This window comes from Takifugu flavidus, chromosome 5 (genome assembly GCF_003711565.1).
Source record: "Takifugu flavidus isolate HTHZ2018 chromosome 5, ASM371156v2, whole genome shotgun sequence".
NCBI lineage: Eukaryota > Metazoa > Chordata > Actinopteri > Tetraodontiformes > Tetraodontidae > Takifugu > Takifugu flavidus.
The window spans coordinates 12,415,185-12,433,431 of NC_079524.1; the positions used below are offsets into that span (position 1 = coordinate 12,415,185).

General features: G+C 45.6%; 1 protein-coding gene across 1 annotated transcript in view; it reads left to right on the forward strand.

The window, feature by feature from the left end:
• Positions 1-18,247, forward strand: part of fras1 (Fraser extracellular matrix complex subunit 1) — a 107,126-nt gene that overhangs the window by 68,999 nt on the left and 19,880 nt on the right. Inside the window, exons 27-40 of the mRNA XM_057032136.1 lie at positions 1,199-1,283; positions 3,208-3,531; positions 9,386-9,545; positions 9,618-9,796; positions 10,740-10,865; positions 11,608-11,722; positions 12,626-12,763; positions 13,123-13,155; positions 13,740-13,871; positions 13,997-14,125; positions 14,386-14,633; positions 14,750-14,901; positions 16,193-16,355; positions 17,396-17,528. Coding sequence (XP_056888116.1) covers positions 1,199-1,283; positions 3,208-3,531; positions 9,386-9,545; positions 9,618-9,796; positions 10,740-10,865; positions 11,608-11,722; positions 12,626-12,763; positions 13,123-13,155; positions 13,740-13,871; positions 13,997-14,125; positions 14,386-14,633; positions 14,750-14,901; positions 16,193-16,355; positions 17,396-17,528 — 2,117 coding nt within the window. The remainder of the gene's footprint in view (positions 1-1,198; positions 1,284-3,207; positions 3,532-9,385; positions 9,546-9,617; positions 9,797-10,739; positions 10,866-11,607; positions 11,723-12,625; positions 12,764-13,122; positions 13,156-13,739; positions 13,872-13,996; positions 14,126-14,385; positions 14,634-14,749; positions 14,902-16,192; positions 16,356-17,395; positions 17,529-18,247) is intronic.

Consider the following 18,247-nt stretch of genomic DNA (forward strand, 5'->3'; position numbering starts at 1 on the left):
AATAATCCTGGTGTGCTCTGCAGCCGTCCGTCTGTAACAAATGACACATGGAGACGCTCCATTCACTCCCAGGCATTTGAAAAGCCGCTAATCATCAGTGACGAAGCGGAGCTGGAGCTGCTGCAGCACATCACGGCTGTTTTATTTTGCTCTAGGCTAGAAGCAGCGCTGAGACCACTGAGGCAGTGCAGCCTAACAATTCACACTCTGGATTTTTTTAACTCAGCTCTGCCCCCCCCTCATCATCGATCAATAGTAATTGCAGGTGAATTGATTAGACCAACATGTTTCAGGTGCAGCTGAGGTTGAGAAACAGCAGCGTAAGCTAACGTGCTCGATAGTGCATGCCATGGCCTCCATTAGACCAGCAGAGCTTTCCTGGAAAAGCCTGAAATATTGATAAATTATGAGAAACTGACAGAGAAAGTGCGATTCCCCACCCAAATAATAACGTTGGTAGCGGAGAGAACACGTGCAGCCGTTTATGAGCCCGTTTCTCTGGCATTCTGTCCTCTATGTCCTTTTAGCCAATCAGAGGGTGCATTTGTGCTGACACAGCTGGTTCGGGCCGAACAATTAGATTAATGGAGACAGACGAATTTAAAACCCCGACAAGGATTAATCTTCATATTACAGCCATATTTTTCTCAAATTACACACTAATGACTGCAGCCGTGCCTCACAAACAGCCACAGATGTGAGTCCAGAGACGTGTGTGTTTAGCATAAACGCCACGTGGACGGTGACGGCGGCTAAAACCACTATGGTCTTTTCACCGGGGGCAAAAGGCCTCTGGCTGCCAGGAAGTGGGAAGATTTTGCAGTGAAAGTAACCGTTATTTTCTGGAGCAACACCTTCATGTAATTATTATTAAAACTGAAATGATTAAAATATGACAACTGCTACCTGATTCATACTATTTTAAACAAATAAACTGCTATGAATCCGGTAGATTGAAACTGCAAGCTGTTCTCTGCCCCCCCTCCTCCCGACAGCACTAAAGTGATTCGCTCTAATGATTTTGCACTATTTTGGCCTCACGGGACTCATTTTCCCATATTTCTTTACGGCAAGCTGACATTTCCAGGTCATCTCCATTACGAGGAAGTTAAGTAAAGACAAGGAGCTGGTTCTCAGTTGAGGCTCTTTTAAATGGGCAGTTCTGTGAGATGTTACTGGCTCTCTTTCTCTCTCTAAGGACTGGTGCGTTCGTCCTGCGGGTCACTGACCCCCAGCTGTCCTCTCAACCCGGAAAGGTTCAGGTCCAAGCTGTGTCACTGCAGGTAACCATAACACTGGGAGAACGCCGACACCCGCGCTGCCTTTCGCCTGTAGACACAGGTGTACTGCGGAGACACATGCGAACAGTCGGAGGTTGTTATCAACAAAGATTTTTTCTTTCTTAAATTATCACACAACTTAATGATGTCAATTAGGTTGTTTGTGTGGATGATGGATCCACAACCGATTCCACTGTGCTGAGTAAACTCATGGCATGGTAGCTTTCTACAGGCGCTGGTTTGTGTTGAAAACAAGGGCTCTTCTCCTCAAGCTCTTCCTTTAGTCTCAGACTTCAGTTGCTCAGGTAAACACGGCCACGAGCTGCACATCAGGTGTCGCTCCACATCAGAGGACATCAAATTCTGACGCAACACAAAGATGTGTTGCGCTTCTTTGTTGCTTCATGTACACATCAGAAGACACCTGAAGTCCATCCAATAGCTGAAAGCAGGTCTCTGCGGCATTTGTTTGGAGGCCTCGCGCTCAACATTTTCGTGCTCCAATATTTGGTCGTAAATTTTACATTTCTGGTATTTTACCTTGGTAATCTCAAAACGTGTAACACGCTAACTTAAAGTAGTGTGGCAGCACCATGTTACTCAGCATTGAGACAGTTGCATCACCGAACAGGAAAAGCGCTAAAGATAAAATAAAAAGCCCCCCCAAAAACAATGGGTTTACACACAGGAAGCAACAAGAAATGCTTCCATCTGCTCGTCACCCCTCTCAAGACCATTCAACAAATAGACCAAAACAGCTCAAATAAAGAGCTCCAGGAAGTAAAACACATACAAACACACATGCAACCTTCCTGTTGAACCACTGCTTTGCCCCCGAGGGCCATGTGGGTGACGACAGCTCTCTTCCAGCTCCAAACCTCACCTCTCCAACAGCCGTAAGGTGAGGATGAAAGGTTAAACCTCCCACCAGAGTGCACCTGTGTTTGTGTTCGTTTCCAGTCGGTGTGGGGGAGCTCGGTACGCTGGCATGTCTTAGCATGAGCTAAAAGCAGCACACACACACACTCACTCTGTCATGCGGACTTCCTAAACATCTCTGTTTTCCACCAACAAATTGGAGACGCAATGACGTGGTGTTTAGGTGGGCCCCTCGTGTCTGCTCAGATGTAGCTCAGAGATTATTTCTTTGTCTAAATTGTGAAGAAAATTGCCTCCGGCAGAACTCACAGCCCTGCTGACACTAAAACACAGAGATGGGTCGACATCTCTTTGTCCAGAGTTTAGTTGCTGGAGCTCAGCCAGCTGCCCACATACCACACTCACCCCAAACTGCTTTGTACCAGGCCCAGCGGCTCAGAGATTGCTGCCTGGGAGCTGGTCAGATTCCAGCTGTGGCGCGGAGATATCTCAGTGGGGGATGGCTCATCTGTTTGGCAAATAAACACCTTTTTTTTTTTTTTTTTAGCTCCCAGCCTTTTAGCCATAGGCAGATCCAAGAGGACGCATTCAAATGGGTACAAAAAATAAGTTCAAGTGCATGCTGCTTTTGAACAGGTGGAGCAACAGCTCATCTAACGTCTGTGACTTTGGCAGATGTGTCCACTTCCACCAGTTTCATTCAGTAATGGAGGTGAAAATGCACACACAGAGGGCACGTTATTGATGAGAAGCAGGTTTAAAGCTGGCTAATAAGGCATCATTTTCAAAAAGAGATTTTATCTCCACTTTCTTGATCTCAGTTTGGCTGGAATGAAGCAAAATGCAGCCAGCATGGATAGACCTTCTGAAGGAAAGCTAATCATCCCACATTTCAGGGTGATTAGGAGAAAATTCTCATTCCGTCTGTTGCAGCCAACCTTAGAACAACTGAGACCAGAGAGAACTCTGCTAAATGGCTAAGGATCTGTGTAAAATAGATGTAATGAAAGCTGTAATCCAATCCTCTTATCCTTACTATCATTCTCAGCCTCCGAGGGTCATGGCTCTGGCTCCTCTACCCATTCACAGCCGTGGCGCTCAGGCCGCCATCACCAAGTCAGTCTTGCAGATTGAAGACCCCGACAATGCGGCAGATGGCCTGGTTATGGTCCTTGAACCTCCCCGCCATGGACGGCTCACGCGGCTCCACAGTGGCAGGGCACTTGGCCGGTTTAAGCTGGAGGAGCTGTCGAGGGAGCAGATCCAGTACGTCCACGACGGCTCGGAGGGGGCAGAGGACGCGACGGTGCTGCAGATTAATGATGGCCACAGCTTCAGAAACGTCCTCCTGCAGGTCCACATCAATCAAAAGGTACTTTTAATCAGTAACATCTGCAAGATTCCATATATCAGTGGCACTTTCATCCAATCTAAACCCCATCGTCTATCACACGACACTAATCACCATTTCCTTGCAGCAGTAGATTATTCTGCTAACGTAGTCGGCCGCAGCTGACTGTTCTTTCTCTGCCTGTATGCAGATGTGGTGCCTCAGGTCTCTCCTACGTCCTAATCTAAAAAAATCAATAACGGCCCACGCACAAATTCACAGCACTGTCCATTTCCTGTGTAAAGTCCTGATGCTGCGGTTTGTGATGGATCCGACGGAGCCTGATGGATCGGCTTGAGACCACTCTGGATTTATGTCGGAGGGCTTCGGATGAATCCCGGCAACGCCGGCGTTCATGTTTCACTCCTGAGAAAAGAGATCAATGAGACAAATAGAGAAAGGAGGAGATACTCCTACGAGCAGCGTCAGACAGGAAGTGTTCTAAATTAGAAAGTTTTTATAAAGAGGCGCCGGGGAATCGTTTTACTGTGGAGGCTTTGTTTTCTCTGCATTTCCTTTCATGTCTGGGATGACAAACATCAACACGCTGTTTGCTATGAGGCGACGTCACACTCCCGTAACTGTTAACATGAAACTGGCGATTACTCTGACGTGTGTTGATAGCAAAACACTGATCTGTGTCAGGTTTTAGAGGGTTTAGGTCAAAACTAATGAAAATAAGATCAAAGTCAATAAGACCCAAAGTCGACATAGACTGTTTTTGAACCCGACCGCTGTCACAAAAGCTTAAACATAAAACCCAGAGTGACTATTGGATTTGAGTCAATGAATTCTCCGTTTTTTTCCAGAAGCATTCTTTGCGTTACCAAGCCTACCAGACAGGCTGCAGCAGCACGGGCTGGAGACAATAGACACCCTCCTGACACACACACTCACGCGCGCACAAAAGTTGGATTAGCAGGTTTGAAGGCACTAGACTAATCGGGGCAGTAATAATCCTCTGATGGATGGACTGAGCTGGACGCAGCGCCAGTAGATTAGATCACTTTCTGGAGCAGAACACGCTGAGCCTCTGTAGAACCTCTCTGACCGTGTCGAAATGGAAGAATAGTGAAATAGTTTTGGTGAACAGCCTCATATGGAAGACTCGGAGGAGGCCGATGGTTGATTTGATCATTGCTAAAGACATACTTCATATCCAGAGTCATTATTGTTGTTATTACATTTTGGGCTCTGATTCTCATCCCAGAGCCCCTGAGTTTACCACACCCACCCTCCACTGTTCATTTCAGAACTCATTCTTTCACCATCTCTCCGCTGGTCCGTGGACTTGTCGTCTTCACACAAAATGGATTATGGATGTACGAGTGATCTCATTATTATTACAGCAGCTTGGCGTTGAGGAGTGTTGAGGAGCGACAGCCTGTTGATGTTTTATGGATGTCGAGGAGTCTGCAAAGTCATTGGCCTGTCCGTGGGTGGGTCCTCCGTGGGGAGGAGACGCTACCTGACTCCTGAAGTGGCTGCAAATTTTATCCAGATTTTACAGAGCACTCCTGCAGAAATGTTACCAGCACCATGTGATTTTATTGTTGACACTTTTAACAATAAATTAAAGTCACCGCTGGACTCTGTGGCGCCACTTTTCACAAAAACAGTAAGAACAAAACCTACACCACCGTGGAGAAATGAAGAAATTAAAAAACTGAAAAGAATCTGCAGGAGTGCTGAGAGGAGGTGTAGGAAATCCAAGTTGACCATTCACAAAGAAATATTTTATCAATACCTTAAAACCTACAACAACACAATCAAGCAAGCAAGAACTTCTCATTTCAAAAAACTAATCTCCGACAATAAAAACAACCCCAAATTTCTATTTTACACAATTGAGCTTTTAACCAATGGTAATTTTAACAGGTGTCCTACAACTGACACCCTCTGCGAGGCCTTTGCAGACCACTTCAGGAGTAAAATCGATGATATTAGATCCAGTCTTTTATCCCAACAAATTTTAATCACCAACACTCCTGGATCATTGCTTTCACCTGAGGAGACACTGGAGAGTTTTGTCCTGGTTGATGCGAGGACACTTGGTCGAGTTTTCTCCCAAGTAAGGCCCACAACCTGCCTTTTAGACCCAATTCCCACACCGTTTTTTAAAACATTTTATGGATTCTTTGAGGAACATCTTTTATATATGGTGAATTGCTCTCTTCAGACGGGTGTCTTCCCCACCTCCTTTAAAACGGCGGTGGTGAAGCCCCTTCTGAAGAAGAGCAATCTAGACCACAGCATTTTAAATAACTATCGGCCAGTATCCAACTTACCATTTTTAAGTAAAATTTTAGAAAAACTTGTTTTTAACCAAGTGAATGATTTTTTAAACTCAAATGACATTTTAGAGAGGCATCAGTCTGGTTTTAGGATGAACCATAGTACAGAGACAGCCCTTTTAAAGATTTTAAATGACATCAGGTCTAACTTAGATAACAAAAAGCTCACGGTGTCCTCGAGAATCCATGAGACAAAATGTGGGGTTCCCCAAGGGTCAATCTTAGGTCCAACTCTTTTTAATCTTTACATGCTTCCTCTTGGGGACGTCATCAGGAGCCACGGCATCAGCTTCCACAGCTATGCTGACGATACGCAGCTGTACATCGCCGTGGCTCCTGGTGACACGGGGCCAGTTGATGCCCTTTTTAACTGTATTCTAGATATCCAGTCATGGATGGCAGAAAACTTCCTACAGCTCAACCAGGACAAAACAGAGGTCTTAGTTATTGGTCCTGAAGGTCAGAGAGAGAAACTTTTACCAAAATTAAAGGATTTTAAACCATCTCAATCTGTAAGAAATCTGGGTGTGATCTTTGACTCTGAGCTTAGTTTTATTCCACACATCAAAAACATAACAAAAGTAGGTTTTTACCGCCTGAAGAATATAGCCAGAGTCCGCCCGTTTCTCTCTCAGGCCAGCACGGAGGTGCTGATGCACGCTTTTGTCTCTTGTCGTTTGGATTATTGTAATGCCCTGCTCTCTGGTCTTCCAAAAAAGAGCATCACTAACCTAAAATTATTACAAAACTCAGCTGCACGAGTGCTGACGAGGACCAGAAGGCGGGGGCACATCACACCAGTTTTAAAATCGCTGCATTGGCTACCCGTGCATTTCCGGATCGATTTTAAGGTTCTTTAATTAGTTTTTAAATGTCTTAATGGTCTTGGCCCGACTTATTTATCCGACCTGCTTTTATTCTATCAACCCTCGCGGACTGAGGTCCTCCGGCACCGGCCTTTTAACCATTCCACAAGTAAGCTCTAAAACGCACGGGGAAGCGGCCTTCAGTTATTATGGTCCCCGACTGTGGAACAGCCTGCCGGAGAACCTCAGGGCCGCAGAGACTATTGAGATTTTTTTAAAAAGGCTCAAGACACGCCTTTTTAATCAGGCCTTTAATTGATTTTTTTGATTTCTTTTTCCGTCCCATGGACGGCTCTGGCCTGGGTGGCGAGGGGGCTCTGTGGCTTGGTGTGGAGCCTCCTGTCCGTCCGGGTCAGGGTGGTCTCTGTGGCGGTACCGTGGACCGTGGCCTCGCCCGGCCTGGCTGGCCCCCCCAAAGGTGACGTCTCCCTCGCCTCAGGTCTCGGTGCCCGGCCATGTCTCAGCTTGTTTGTATGTGTGGGTGTGTGTGTTTGAGTGTGTGTATGCATGTGTGTGTCTGTATCTGTGTGTGAGTGTGTGTGCTTATATATCTCATGTATGCATATATGTGGGGGTGGGAGGGTCAGGTTTTTTCTTGTCTTTGATTCTCTTGTTTCTTGATTTTCCTGTTTCTCTTTGTTGTTTTTATCCTTTGTGAGGCACTTTGTGCTACCCAGGGTATGAAAAGTGCCATATAAATAAATAAAGATAGAATTGAATTGAATTGAATTGAACTGGTTTCCTCATTTCGAGGGCTGCAGCAGCCTCTCAGACCAGCCTCAGCCTCCATCTCAGACCTTCTAGAGGCCTGATTAGTCCTTTTATACGTTTGTTCTCAGGAGGTGTGCCAATGTCGGGACTTGAAAATGCTTTTCACATTGGTTAGCAAAGTTGATTAATGCCAAGAAACACACGTGTCCTGCTGATATTTAACCTGATGAGATGGATTCAAAGCTTACTGTTGCCACGATACTGCCAAGCAGTGAAGTCAGTGACCCAGTTTCTGACACACATTTTTAACTTTTTAGTCAGAAATCAAATCAAAGCTGTCTTTTACAGATATACTAGGGCAGCTAAAGCCAGGTCTGTTCTTGTTTTCATGTCCAAATATCTCATGATCGTATCTCCTCATGATCTGAATTTCATCTGCTTTGCATGTGTGTGTGTGAAGAGCAACCTTCTGTCTGTGGGACCCTTCAAATCCTCCTAAAATGATCTGCCTATTTAAACAAACGCCAGCCTGCAGGACTGAACAAGTTGTGTTTGTGAGTGTTTCGTGTGTGAGCGTCCTCAGGGGACCTTAGTGGTCATCAGGAGAGGACGATAATGTGTTCTGTGATGTCCTCGGCGTTAAAAGCCTGTCATGCTGACTTATGTGTTTTCGGTTCCCGGGAAAACCCGCCGCTCGTGGCTCCTCTCTGAAATGATGCGATCTGATCAGTGGGAAAAGGGAGCCACATATGGTCCACAGCCTGTTATCTGCAAACACAGACAGCCTCACACACACACACACACACACACACACACACACACACACACACACACACACACACCTGCACGCTCTCTTATAATCTGTTGCTGTCCCTGTGTTTGTGCCATCACAGTTTGTCAGAAAAGGTCCATCTGTGTGTGTTCAGCTAATCATGCTCATTCACTGATGCTATTTTTTTATGTTTTGTTGCAACTTTTTAATGAGTTCTATATAAGTTATAACTGCTGGCTGCTGTAATTCCTCTTAATCCTAAATTTTAGGGCTCTTTGTGCCGATTTCTGCATTCTATATTCACATTTTATTGTGGAAGAGAACAGTTTTTCTGTACATGAGCTGGTGTTACTCAATTTTCTTCACCTGTATTTTTAAGTTTTTATCTTTTAGAAACTAATCTGATTTCACCAGGTGAGTATAAGTGGAAGGCAGGACTGAGAACCAGTCGTTTACACCTGCTCACGTATTGTTTGTGTGCAAATTCAGAAGAGAATTAATTGAATTCTTCAGCGGCCGAAGGCTGGTTCTTTTTGCACCTACGGTGTGACATTTCCAATTGAAACCACCTAAACTGGGCTTGTGTGTTTACTGAACAAGCAGAAGTTGCTCCCAGCCCTGTAGTCAGCAGGAGATGTAGAGGACATCAATCCAAGTAGAATGGGTGCAAGAACAGAATAAATAATCCAACTATTGATGTAAGAAGTCTCATTTCAGTTCAGTTGTGATATACAGACTCTATATCCCTGCGATCAATAGTTGGATTTATAGGCGCTCCAGAAGTGGTCGGTATCTGTTTTGTTCAGACCGCAGAGTGACACCGTGAATAAGAGGCTTAGTTTTGGGTTTCTCTCTGACAGCAGGCATCTTCTCTGCTCAAATGTCCTCCAGCATCACTGAGTCATCCACCAGCTTTGTGTGTTCTCTGGAGCTAATGCTGCTCTCTGCTCCTTTGCTTCGGGGGCAGAAAAATCTTAAGTTTCCCTGTTGTGAGTCAGTGTGACTTCACCAGAATAAGCCTTGATTTTGGAGCTGTTGGACTGGACAGGACACAGAGGGAGCCTTCTGAGGTGCCTCTGATTGGGGGAGGTTGGCCCAGACAGTACGGATGATTTCGCAGAGTTTCACACGTGCACTGAAATGGTGATTATTTCACCCCCACACTTACGCTGGTGTTTCTGTCTTTGTTTCAGGCTGCTGACTCCCCCCACATGGTGTCTGTCCCGGTGACCTGGGTGAAGGAAGGAGGGATGGTGCGGCTGGATAAGAAGTATCTGCAGACAGATTACGCAGGGGTCAGCTCGGACGACATTGTCTACACCATCCAGGCTGCTGAGGGGCAGCCTAAATATGGTACACGCCTCCCCGTCAGCCCACTGTCATAGTGTCTTTTTCATTATTTAATGAACCATCCTCTCGGTCCAGGTGAGGTGGTGCTGGTTTCCATGCCGGCTGACAGCCCCCCGGAAGGCTGGCAACCCCCACTAACCTACGACCAAGGCTTCACCTCCGCCACTTCCTTCACTCAGCGGGACGTGGATGACGGGACGGTCTGGTATCGCCACTTTGGCAATGGACCTTACAGCGACTCCTTCCAGTTTCAGGTCAGTTCCAATGCCAGCGTCATCAGCTTACACATGAGTTGGTGAGAACAGTCCTTTCAGACGTCTTTTTAGCAGTTTTCTACACTTTCTCCTGTCCTTTATTCCAGAGTGTTGCAATCAAACCTCCTGCAGGACCCCGTAGTGATTCATCTTAATTGGTTTAACTCCCCCCATTACTCAAGTTGGCTCTATAACTAAGAGCATGCTGGGTGAACCATGCAGCATTCATCGCCTTATTACAACAGGAAAAGGAGGCATTTAAAAGCTTGTAGCTACTTCTAATCAACTCCCTCCTCAGCCTGCATCTACCCCAATGAGGGTGTTTCATTCGCTCTGTGCTGCATTCAAATTAAAGTCTCGAGTGTCTCTTGACTTTTAAAGGAAGCTGAGGCAAGGAAATACAAAGACATCACAGTCGGAACCACTGGAAGGCTTTGTACCATTTGTCAGGGGTGGCAATTAAACATGATAGTTTGTCAGATTGACGGGTTTTTTTTCTATACGGAGCCGCTTGTCAACTGATTACTTTGAGTCAGAAGAAAGAAGTGCGGCACTTCAAGGGCATGTTCGCCACCTTCAATATGTTCACAAAGTTACAGTTAATGATTATGCACTCATTCAGAGTAATAGTTCTACAGATATACTATTATTTATATGTATATAGCTATAGGACAGGCCATTAACTGTCCCCACAAACCACCTGAATATCAAAAACACTACACTTAGCTGAAGTTTGCAAAGTTTGTTTAAATATTGGAATAAGTTCTGAACTCCTTTGTGAGACTCCAGGCAGAATTACAGTACAAATGGACACACACAATAGAGATGATCATTAGAATAAATAAGCAGGCAGCATGTGTCCTCAGTACACTGCTTAGAATAGGGAAGAACTGTTCTGTTCCTGCATGGGTTCTATACTCTCTAAGCTTGGTTGCATTTGCAGGTGTCTACAACGGCGTCAGCCATGGCCCCCCGACCACAGAGCGCTGTCCAGACCTTCAACATCGGAGTCCTGCCTCAAGTCCCAGGATTCCCTCAGCTCGCCCCCGACTGTGACCTACAGATCTCGGTGAGAGACCAAAATAATAGTAAATAAAAACACTTTAAAGAATTGATAACTATGCAATATTTATGAATTTCTTTGATGATAAAAAAAAGACTACCCAATAAATTCAAATATGTTGCATTCGAGTTAAGAAGGCCAGGACCCAGATGAAGAGTGTAAAACAAAAGGTTCTTTAAGGCCAAAAAAATGCAAAGGAAGACAGTTCTCAGAACGAAGGATCGAATAAAGTAAAAACAAAAACCTTTTAACGAAGTAGCAACAGAAAAGCGAACTAAAAATCACCATGAAATGGGAAAAACCGTCAAGAAAAAGTACAACTGAAAACAGTGACAAGGCACTGACAAAACTTACTACTCTGGAGAATAACAAGAGCTAACACAAGGCGAAGGGCTGGAGATCTCTGTGAGTACTTGTATCACTGCCTGTCTAAATTAGTCAAAACAACCTTCAAATGTCTTTGTTAGCTTAAAGAATTATAGGTCTTAAATTACTTCCCCTCAAATGTCCCCACTATGCTATTCAACATTTTTACAGGCATTATTTAATTTCGAATAGAAAATTGAGTGCTGCTTGTACTTATAGGAGGTTATTTTAGAACAAACAATATTGATCTTTCTGTTTGTTTTTATTTTGCGTGGATCCTTTTTCTCCAGTCACACGGGACACGTCAGAGGTGGTGGATGTTCGGCTGTAGCTGTTTTATCTGTGTTCTAATCCAAGCTTGCGTGTTTGTGTGTCTCTGTAGGCTCTGGAGGATCGTGTGACTGAGATAACGCCTTCAGCGCTGTCCTTCATCGACTCTGAGACTCCCAGCGAGAAGCTGATGTACAACATCACAAAAGCTCTACCACCAGGACAAGGTGAGTAAACACTGAATTTGTCTTCGTCTCAAAGAGGACATCCAACCACCGAGATAAAACGTTGAGCTCTTTATAAGGGTCTCTGGGTATAGTCCTCTCTGGTGCACTTTTGCCGTGTGGATCCATTGATTTGATCATTGTTTCGTCTAATGGACGGCTGCATTTTCTTCTCCCTCCCATCTAATTAAAGACATGTGGAATTAAAACAGGTGACGTTCATCCTCTAATTTGTTAACTCTGTTGGGCTGAGATCAGAAGAGGTTTAAATCCATTTGTCCCGAGTTGCTCTCTGAACGGGGACCCTGCTCTCAGAGTCACTTTTATTATGCTCAGCTAAAGACCTCTGATTTGCTTTTTTGGGGTCAACAGTAGAAAGACAACAAGTATCAAAAATCATTTTGCAAATTGCAGCTGTTTAGAAGACAGACTTCATTAATCTAAAGCACTGATTACCCCCCCTCATGGCTCATGTGCCACCAGAGAGGGAGCGGCTGAGTGCAGATAACGATCGACTTCAGTTGTTTTATTTATTCATTTTCCAATAATGGCAGCAGCACCGTACGTGATACATCTGCTGTCACAGCTGCACAGATTCACTGGCCTTAATGTGCTGGTTTCACTGGGTAGCCAGTTCGTCCGGACGATTACCATCGAGCTACGGTACAGTTGTGCAGTTGTGCGTTTCTGCCCCTCCCCAGGGTCACGTCAGAGTGTATCCCAGCAATCACCAGGACTGATTCTAACTAATTACAGATTTAATTACTGTCTCTGCTAATGTTGGGGCTGCACAGTCGGCATTTTGCCCCCTGGGACCATTTCTGAGAACCATTTCTCAAACTAGCACCACCACACGCAGAAGTCAAAGGTCAGTTGCTGACTGCCTCCCCTTCCTCCCACCCTCAGGTGCGATCGAGCATCGCGACAGACCCAACGTCCCCGTCAAACACTTCACTCAGGCTGACGTCAATGAAGGGAAGATCATCTACAGGCCACCCCGAGCCCCCTCGCACCTGCAGGAGCTCTATCAATACTCCTTCATCGGTGAGATCTCATTTTTTGAGGAGCGGCACTGACAATTACTTTAATTCATGATGTCTGGACAGCCTCCATCTCAGTCTAATTTCTGTTTGAATTGTTGACTTGAACTTTCGAGGGGTGACATTCAGCTGTGGAGAATGTGACAAATGGCCTTTGAAGAGTAAATCTTGGCCTTTCAGAGACAAAATCTGACCCCAGTTTGTCTGAATCTTTGGGCATTCAGCAGCACTGAATCATCTGCAGCTTTTCCTCTGTTGTACAGTTTGTATATTCGCTGCAGTGCCACCTCAACTTCCCATATTTGTTTTTTTGTACTTTCACCATCACACGGAGCTAAAAATGTTTGTTTGTTTTATCCCCAGGTCTGCCAGAGTCGCTGAGTGTCTATTTCACAGGTATGTGTTTCATCTTTCTCAGTTTGGAGGGAGGTGGGAGGATGAGCATTCCCAGAACCCACACACCTTTGCTCCAAATCCTCTCTTGTCTTCAGCCTCATTTTCAGTGTCTGCCTTCGTACATTTTCGGCCAAAATATTTGTCTTGGCTTCCTCCAATCTTCTCCCCTCCTCTACTTTCTTTCTATATTCTTTTCTGATATTCTTTCTGCCGTCGAATCTATTTTTCACCCAACCTGCAATTTCCCCTCCATTTCTGTCCCGTCTGTCCTTTGATTTCATTTTTTCCAATTTAAAATTCTTTGCAATCTCTCATTTCTTGCCCTTTGGTGTTCTTTCTCCTCCGCCATTGTTATCTCCTCTCCATTTTCACTCTCATGTTTCTATCTTCTCCACATTAAATCATTCCAATCCTTTTATCTCCTGCACTCCTGCACTTTTCAGCCGGCCGGCTGCTTTAGAAAGCTTTGCAATCACGGCTCCTGTGATCATGCATTTATTCTCTTTCTCCTCTTTATTTCTGCGTTTTCCTCATTTTGCTGACTTTGTTTGCTTTCATGTTCCTTCCTGTTCTTTGTGTGTCAGTGTCTGATGGTGAACACCTCACTCCTGAGATGGACTTTGCGGTCCTGCTCCTGTCCAACCATCAGCAGCCGCCCGTGTTTCAGGTCCTTGATCCTGTGCTGGAGGTCATCATGGGCGGACAGGCGCCCATCGGTAAGAGGAGGACAAACACGTTCCGCGAAAACGAACCACTGCAGTTGTTTGTGTGTTTATAAAGGACAGGACAGAGAGTGTGTGTCTGCAAATGGCTTCATCTTTCTTCTTGCTGCTGCGTGTAGGTGGTCAGCAGTTGGCTGTGAGCGACGCTGACACGGCTCCAGATGAGTTGGAGTTTGAGCTGGTGGAGGCTCCCATCCACGGAGAGCTGATTAAGACAGACGGCGGCGCTCAGAGCAGCATGATTAGCGGTGAGATGATCCCACGGATGCAACTAGAAGATGAGTTTTGCAAACCCAGATATAACTGCAGGCACTTTCTCGCCAGAGAACCCTCACCAGTAAAATTACAAAGGAAACATCAGGTTAGATAGAAATATCAGTGCTGTCGGCTGTCAAGCTGATCGAAATCATCGCTGCAGCCTCTACAGCTTCCATTGACGACCTCCAGCAAAGCACCAAAGAAGACAAATGTATATAAAGTATAGAAGTATTTTTTGACTTCTCTTCAGGTGACACCTTCACCTTCAATGACGTCACCCGCAACATCCTATTCTACCGACACGCTGGACTGTCCAGCCAGGACGACGCTTTCACCTTCTCTGTAAGTGACGGCATCTCCATGGCGACGACAGTGGTGCAGGTTATGGTGCTTGGCGCCGGGGACGACGGGCCTGTGCGGGACTCGGCAGCCACGCTGTCGCTGGAAGTGGGCAAGAAAAGCAGCACGGTGATCCGTCGCTCGCACCTGGCTTACACTGTGAGCGAAAACCCTCTTTTTAACCGTCTTTTCTACACCTTTTTATGCTTGTCACACAGCCTGGCTGTATCCTGAGCCCTGTGTGGTCGACTGTAATCATGTTTTGTTTCTTGCAGGACAACGCGTCCCCCGATGAGCAAATTCAGATCCAGCTGGTGTCGGTGCCAATGTACGGCGTCCTGACCAGGAGCCAGTCCCAGCAGGAGCCTCTGGAGTTACGGGAGTACTCGTCATTCACCATGGAGGACATCAACACGCTTAGAATCAGGTCTGAGATGCTGCTGCAGGCTGTTGATCCTCCTCCATCCACTATTTGTCTCCATTGTTCTCCCTGCTGTTGTGCAGCCCTTAATTTGGTTTATCAAACAGTTTAACGGGAGAAACTGTTCTATTGTAATTTATGTGTATTTTCTTGGCTTGACTCAGTCCAACAGCACCCACAAGAAGAGAATTCGCTTAAATTACTGGCTTCCGCTTCCTCGTTATTGTTAAACATGGCTCCACAGAGGCTCTCAAAATGAATATTTGAATAAAGGCAGCAATTATTAACCTGAAATGACTTTCAAAAGCTGTCAGCCTGTAAACAACACAGGTTTGTGGGGGTGAGGAAGAAAAACAAATTAGCCTTCTTTTTAGTTGCTCCCTGGTGATGAAGTCTGAGGAACAATGAGTAAAAAAGCTTCATTTTTAAAGCTGTGTTTTCTGCTTGACCTGCAGCAACGCTGATATTTATAAACTCGTATTTCACCGCATGGGCCTGAAGAGCCCTTCAACCGAAGGTAGTACCACTCAAAAGTCATGAGGCTGCTGCTGGAAAAGGCAAGTGGAGTTTTGGGGTTAGCTGAGGTACAAAGAGGGTTTGAGAGGCAGTTAAAAAAGGAAATATTGCTGTTGATGCCACTCTGAGAGGGTCCTAGGCACTGCAGTCAGCTCAGTCACCTGCTCTTGACGTTCCCAGCAGCAGCAGCAGCATCAGCAGCAGAGGAGGAGGAAACAGAATAAGCAGTTACAACCGATGTAACGTTTGTTATCAGGAGACAACAGTGACGCACAAATCAACATCACCAAAATCCAGTTAAGAAGGTTGAAAAAAGAGGAAATAATTTAGTAGCCTCCCCTCTGTTGTGTTCTCTGACTCAGCCTGTCCGTGCATGTCATGCCAATTAGTGTCAGTCAGCTATTACTGCAAGGCTGCAAGTGGGGGGAGATGAAATATTTAAATACTAAATGCCCAATTTTCCTAATGGAGGCCCTTATTAGCTTCAGCAGGATACTAGGGGCAATCTTCAAATGGCCTGTTAGTTTCTGTCTCTGTGGCTCACACAAACAAAAGCTGGCAATTGTCTTGTGCGAATTAACTGGGATTAGAGCAGCTTACACAGCTATTGGTTTAAATTTTAGTGGCGTTTTGTGGAGATTAGCAGCCGTATTGTTGTGAAAGGCCATAATGAAGCTCCAGAGCTGGACCCCGAAAACATCACTATTAATCAGCTATTAAAGAGCCGACAATACAGGGAAAAATTGTCTCTAGATTTGAAATATGACCTTTTCACTGACAGGTACGTCACCTCCTTAGAGACAGGAAGCCAGCCGGTCACAGATATCTTCCACTTTGTTGTGTACGACGGAGACAACAATCGCCTTGACAACCAGATGTGCACTATCACCATCACCTCCACCCCAAGGCAGCCGCCTACGGTCACCGTTCACAGCGGCATCAAGGTAGATCTGCCTTACAACTCTTTTTATTTTCATATTAAACCAGGTGTGGGTCACCGGGGGGGGGGGGCAGCAGTTGAGCTGCGCAGTTACCGCTGTGCCTCCTACTGTGAGGGCTGGGTCCTCTGGAGGGACTCAGTTAGGGTCCCTGACTGTGGCAGACTTCATGTTATTGAGCGAGACGCTGAATTTACGGATACGTGTGATGGATTTCGAGTGTGAATGTGTGAACGGGTTTTCGAGTCCTCTCAGAACTTTGTAAACCAGCTGCTAAATTTAGAAACAGTCATTAAGAAGACAAATGAAGCAGAAGAAACCAAAGCCCCGGGTGACTGTTGCAACACAACAAACTTTCTCTTCCTCTGGAGGAGTTTTGTTTTTACTCGGGTGCTGCAGTTGTCGATGCCCCATCGAGGTCGACTCTGTGTGCTGCGTAAACACGTGAGACACTAATCCGTCCTGCTTATGAGGCTTTCTGATTAAACAAAAGATAGAAAGAGCAACGATATGTAAGTGATTTTCAATCAGTCGAATAAGTCTGGATTTGGAGTGGCGGGGGAGACCTGTGATGTCAGACTTAATGAGGGTCACGCTGCTGCTGCTGCTGCTGCTGATGCAGAGCAGTTCTCAGGGGTGAATTTTTGTGTTAGCAATGCAGATTCATCCCTCATAAAGCCATGCAGTGTTAATCCCTGCAGGTTCTTCTAAATCTTTTGTTATCTCGGAGACCCAATTAAAGAAGAGGAATGTGTTTTTTATGAATATGTTCTTTATGAGAAAACAACAGCCAAACATTCTGTGCAAAGTTTCTTCCAGTGTCAGCAGGAAATTTGTCGTGAAAGCAAACAAAAAAAACTCCATTTTAAAGTTGGGAGCAGCATAAACATCCAGAAGCAACTCATAAATCGTCCCATAGTTAGTTTTTAGAGTGCCTACTCCCTAATTAAAAAATAAAAGATCTTATAAAATACATTAAAAGATGAGTGCTGAGGAACAGGAGAAGTAGAAGATCTCACTTTTTCTTCACTGCTCTGGTTGATTAGGTCCAGGAAGGTGGCCGAGTGAAGCTCTCCACCAATCACATCAAGGTGGGGGACCTGGACACGCCCAGGAAGGACCTGCTGCTGTGGCTCGTCAATCCTCCAAAGTACGGCCACATAGAAAACACCAAGAGAGGTGAGGCCTGTCTGTGCGACCTTCATTACCTCACCAAAGGGGAACACATGTGACCTGGCGCTACAACCGCATGTGCACAAAGTGTCAGACTCAAATGTGATGGTTGATTCTCCACGTTGCCGCTGCCATCTGTCACACCTGGATTACCTGGCAAATTAGTACTGCAGCTTCAGATGGAAGTTCTCCTTTTGACTTATATTGAAAATCCAACTTTCGTATGTAAACAAAAGGCATGAACGGGTCTTTTCAATGTTTTCAGGATCAGGAGTGAAATTACAGAACTGGGAATAACCTCCCGGCTGTGTGTCACAGCAGAAAATTACCATCCAGAGATGATGTACAGGTAGAGCAGGACTTTAATAACGGAGGTGAGGCTGTACCGAGCAGAAGGGAGGCGTCCTCTCTCCTCACTGCCCAGCTAGCTGTCTTGTTTGTGATGGCTGCTGGAGCCAAAGGACAGTCGTTGGTATTCAGCAGAGGGGTGGCCAGCCAGCGTCAGTGTCACGTGCACGTGCGTGGGAACACAAATGGGCTGTTTCCGAGTTTACATGTTTGGATTAGCAGTTTGCGCTTGGTGGAGCAAACAGAAACGCACAGAACAAAGTACAAACCTACCTACATCTGCTGTATTTATATGCAAAACAGCTGCTGCCAACACATCAGTATTCATGGGCAGAAACAGGCACAGGTGCAGGGACGCATCTAATATTATGGGTTTT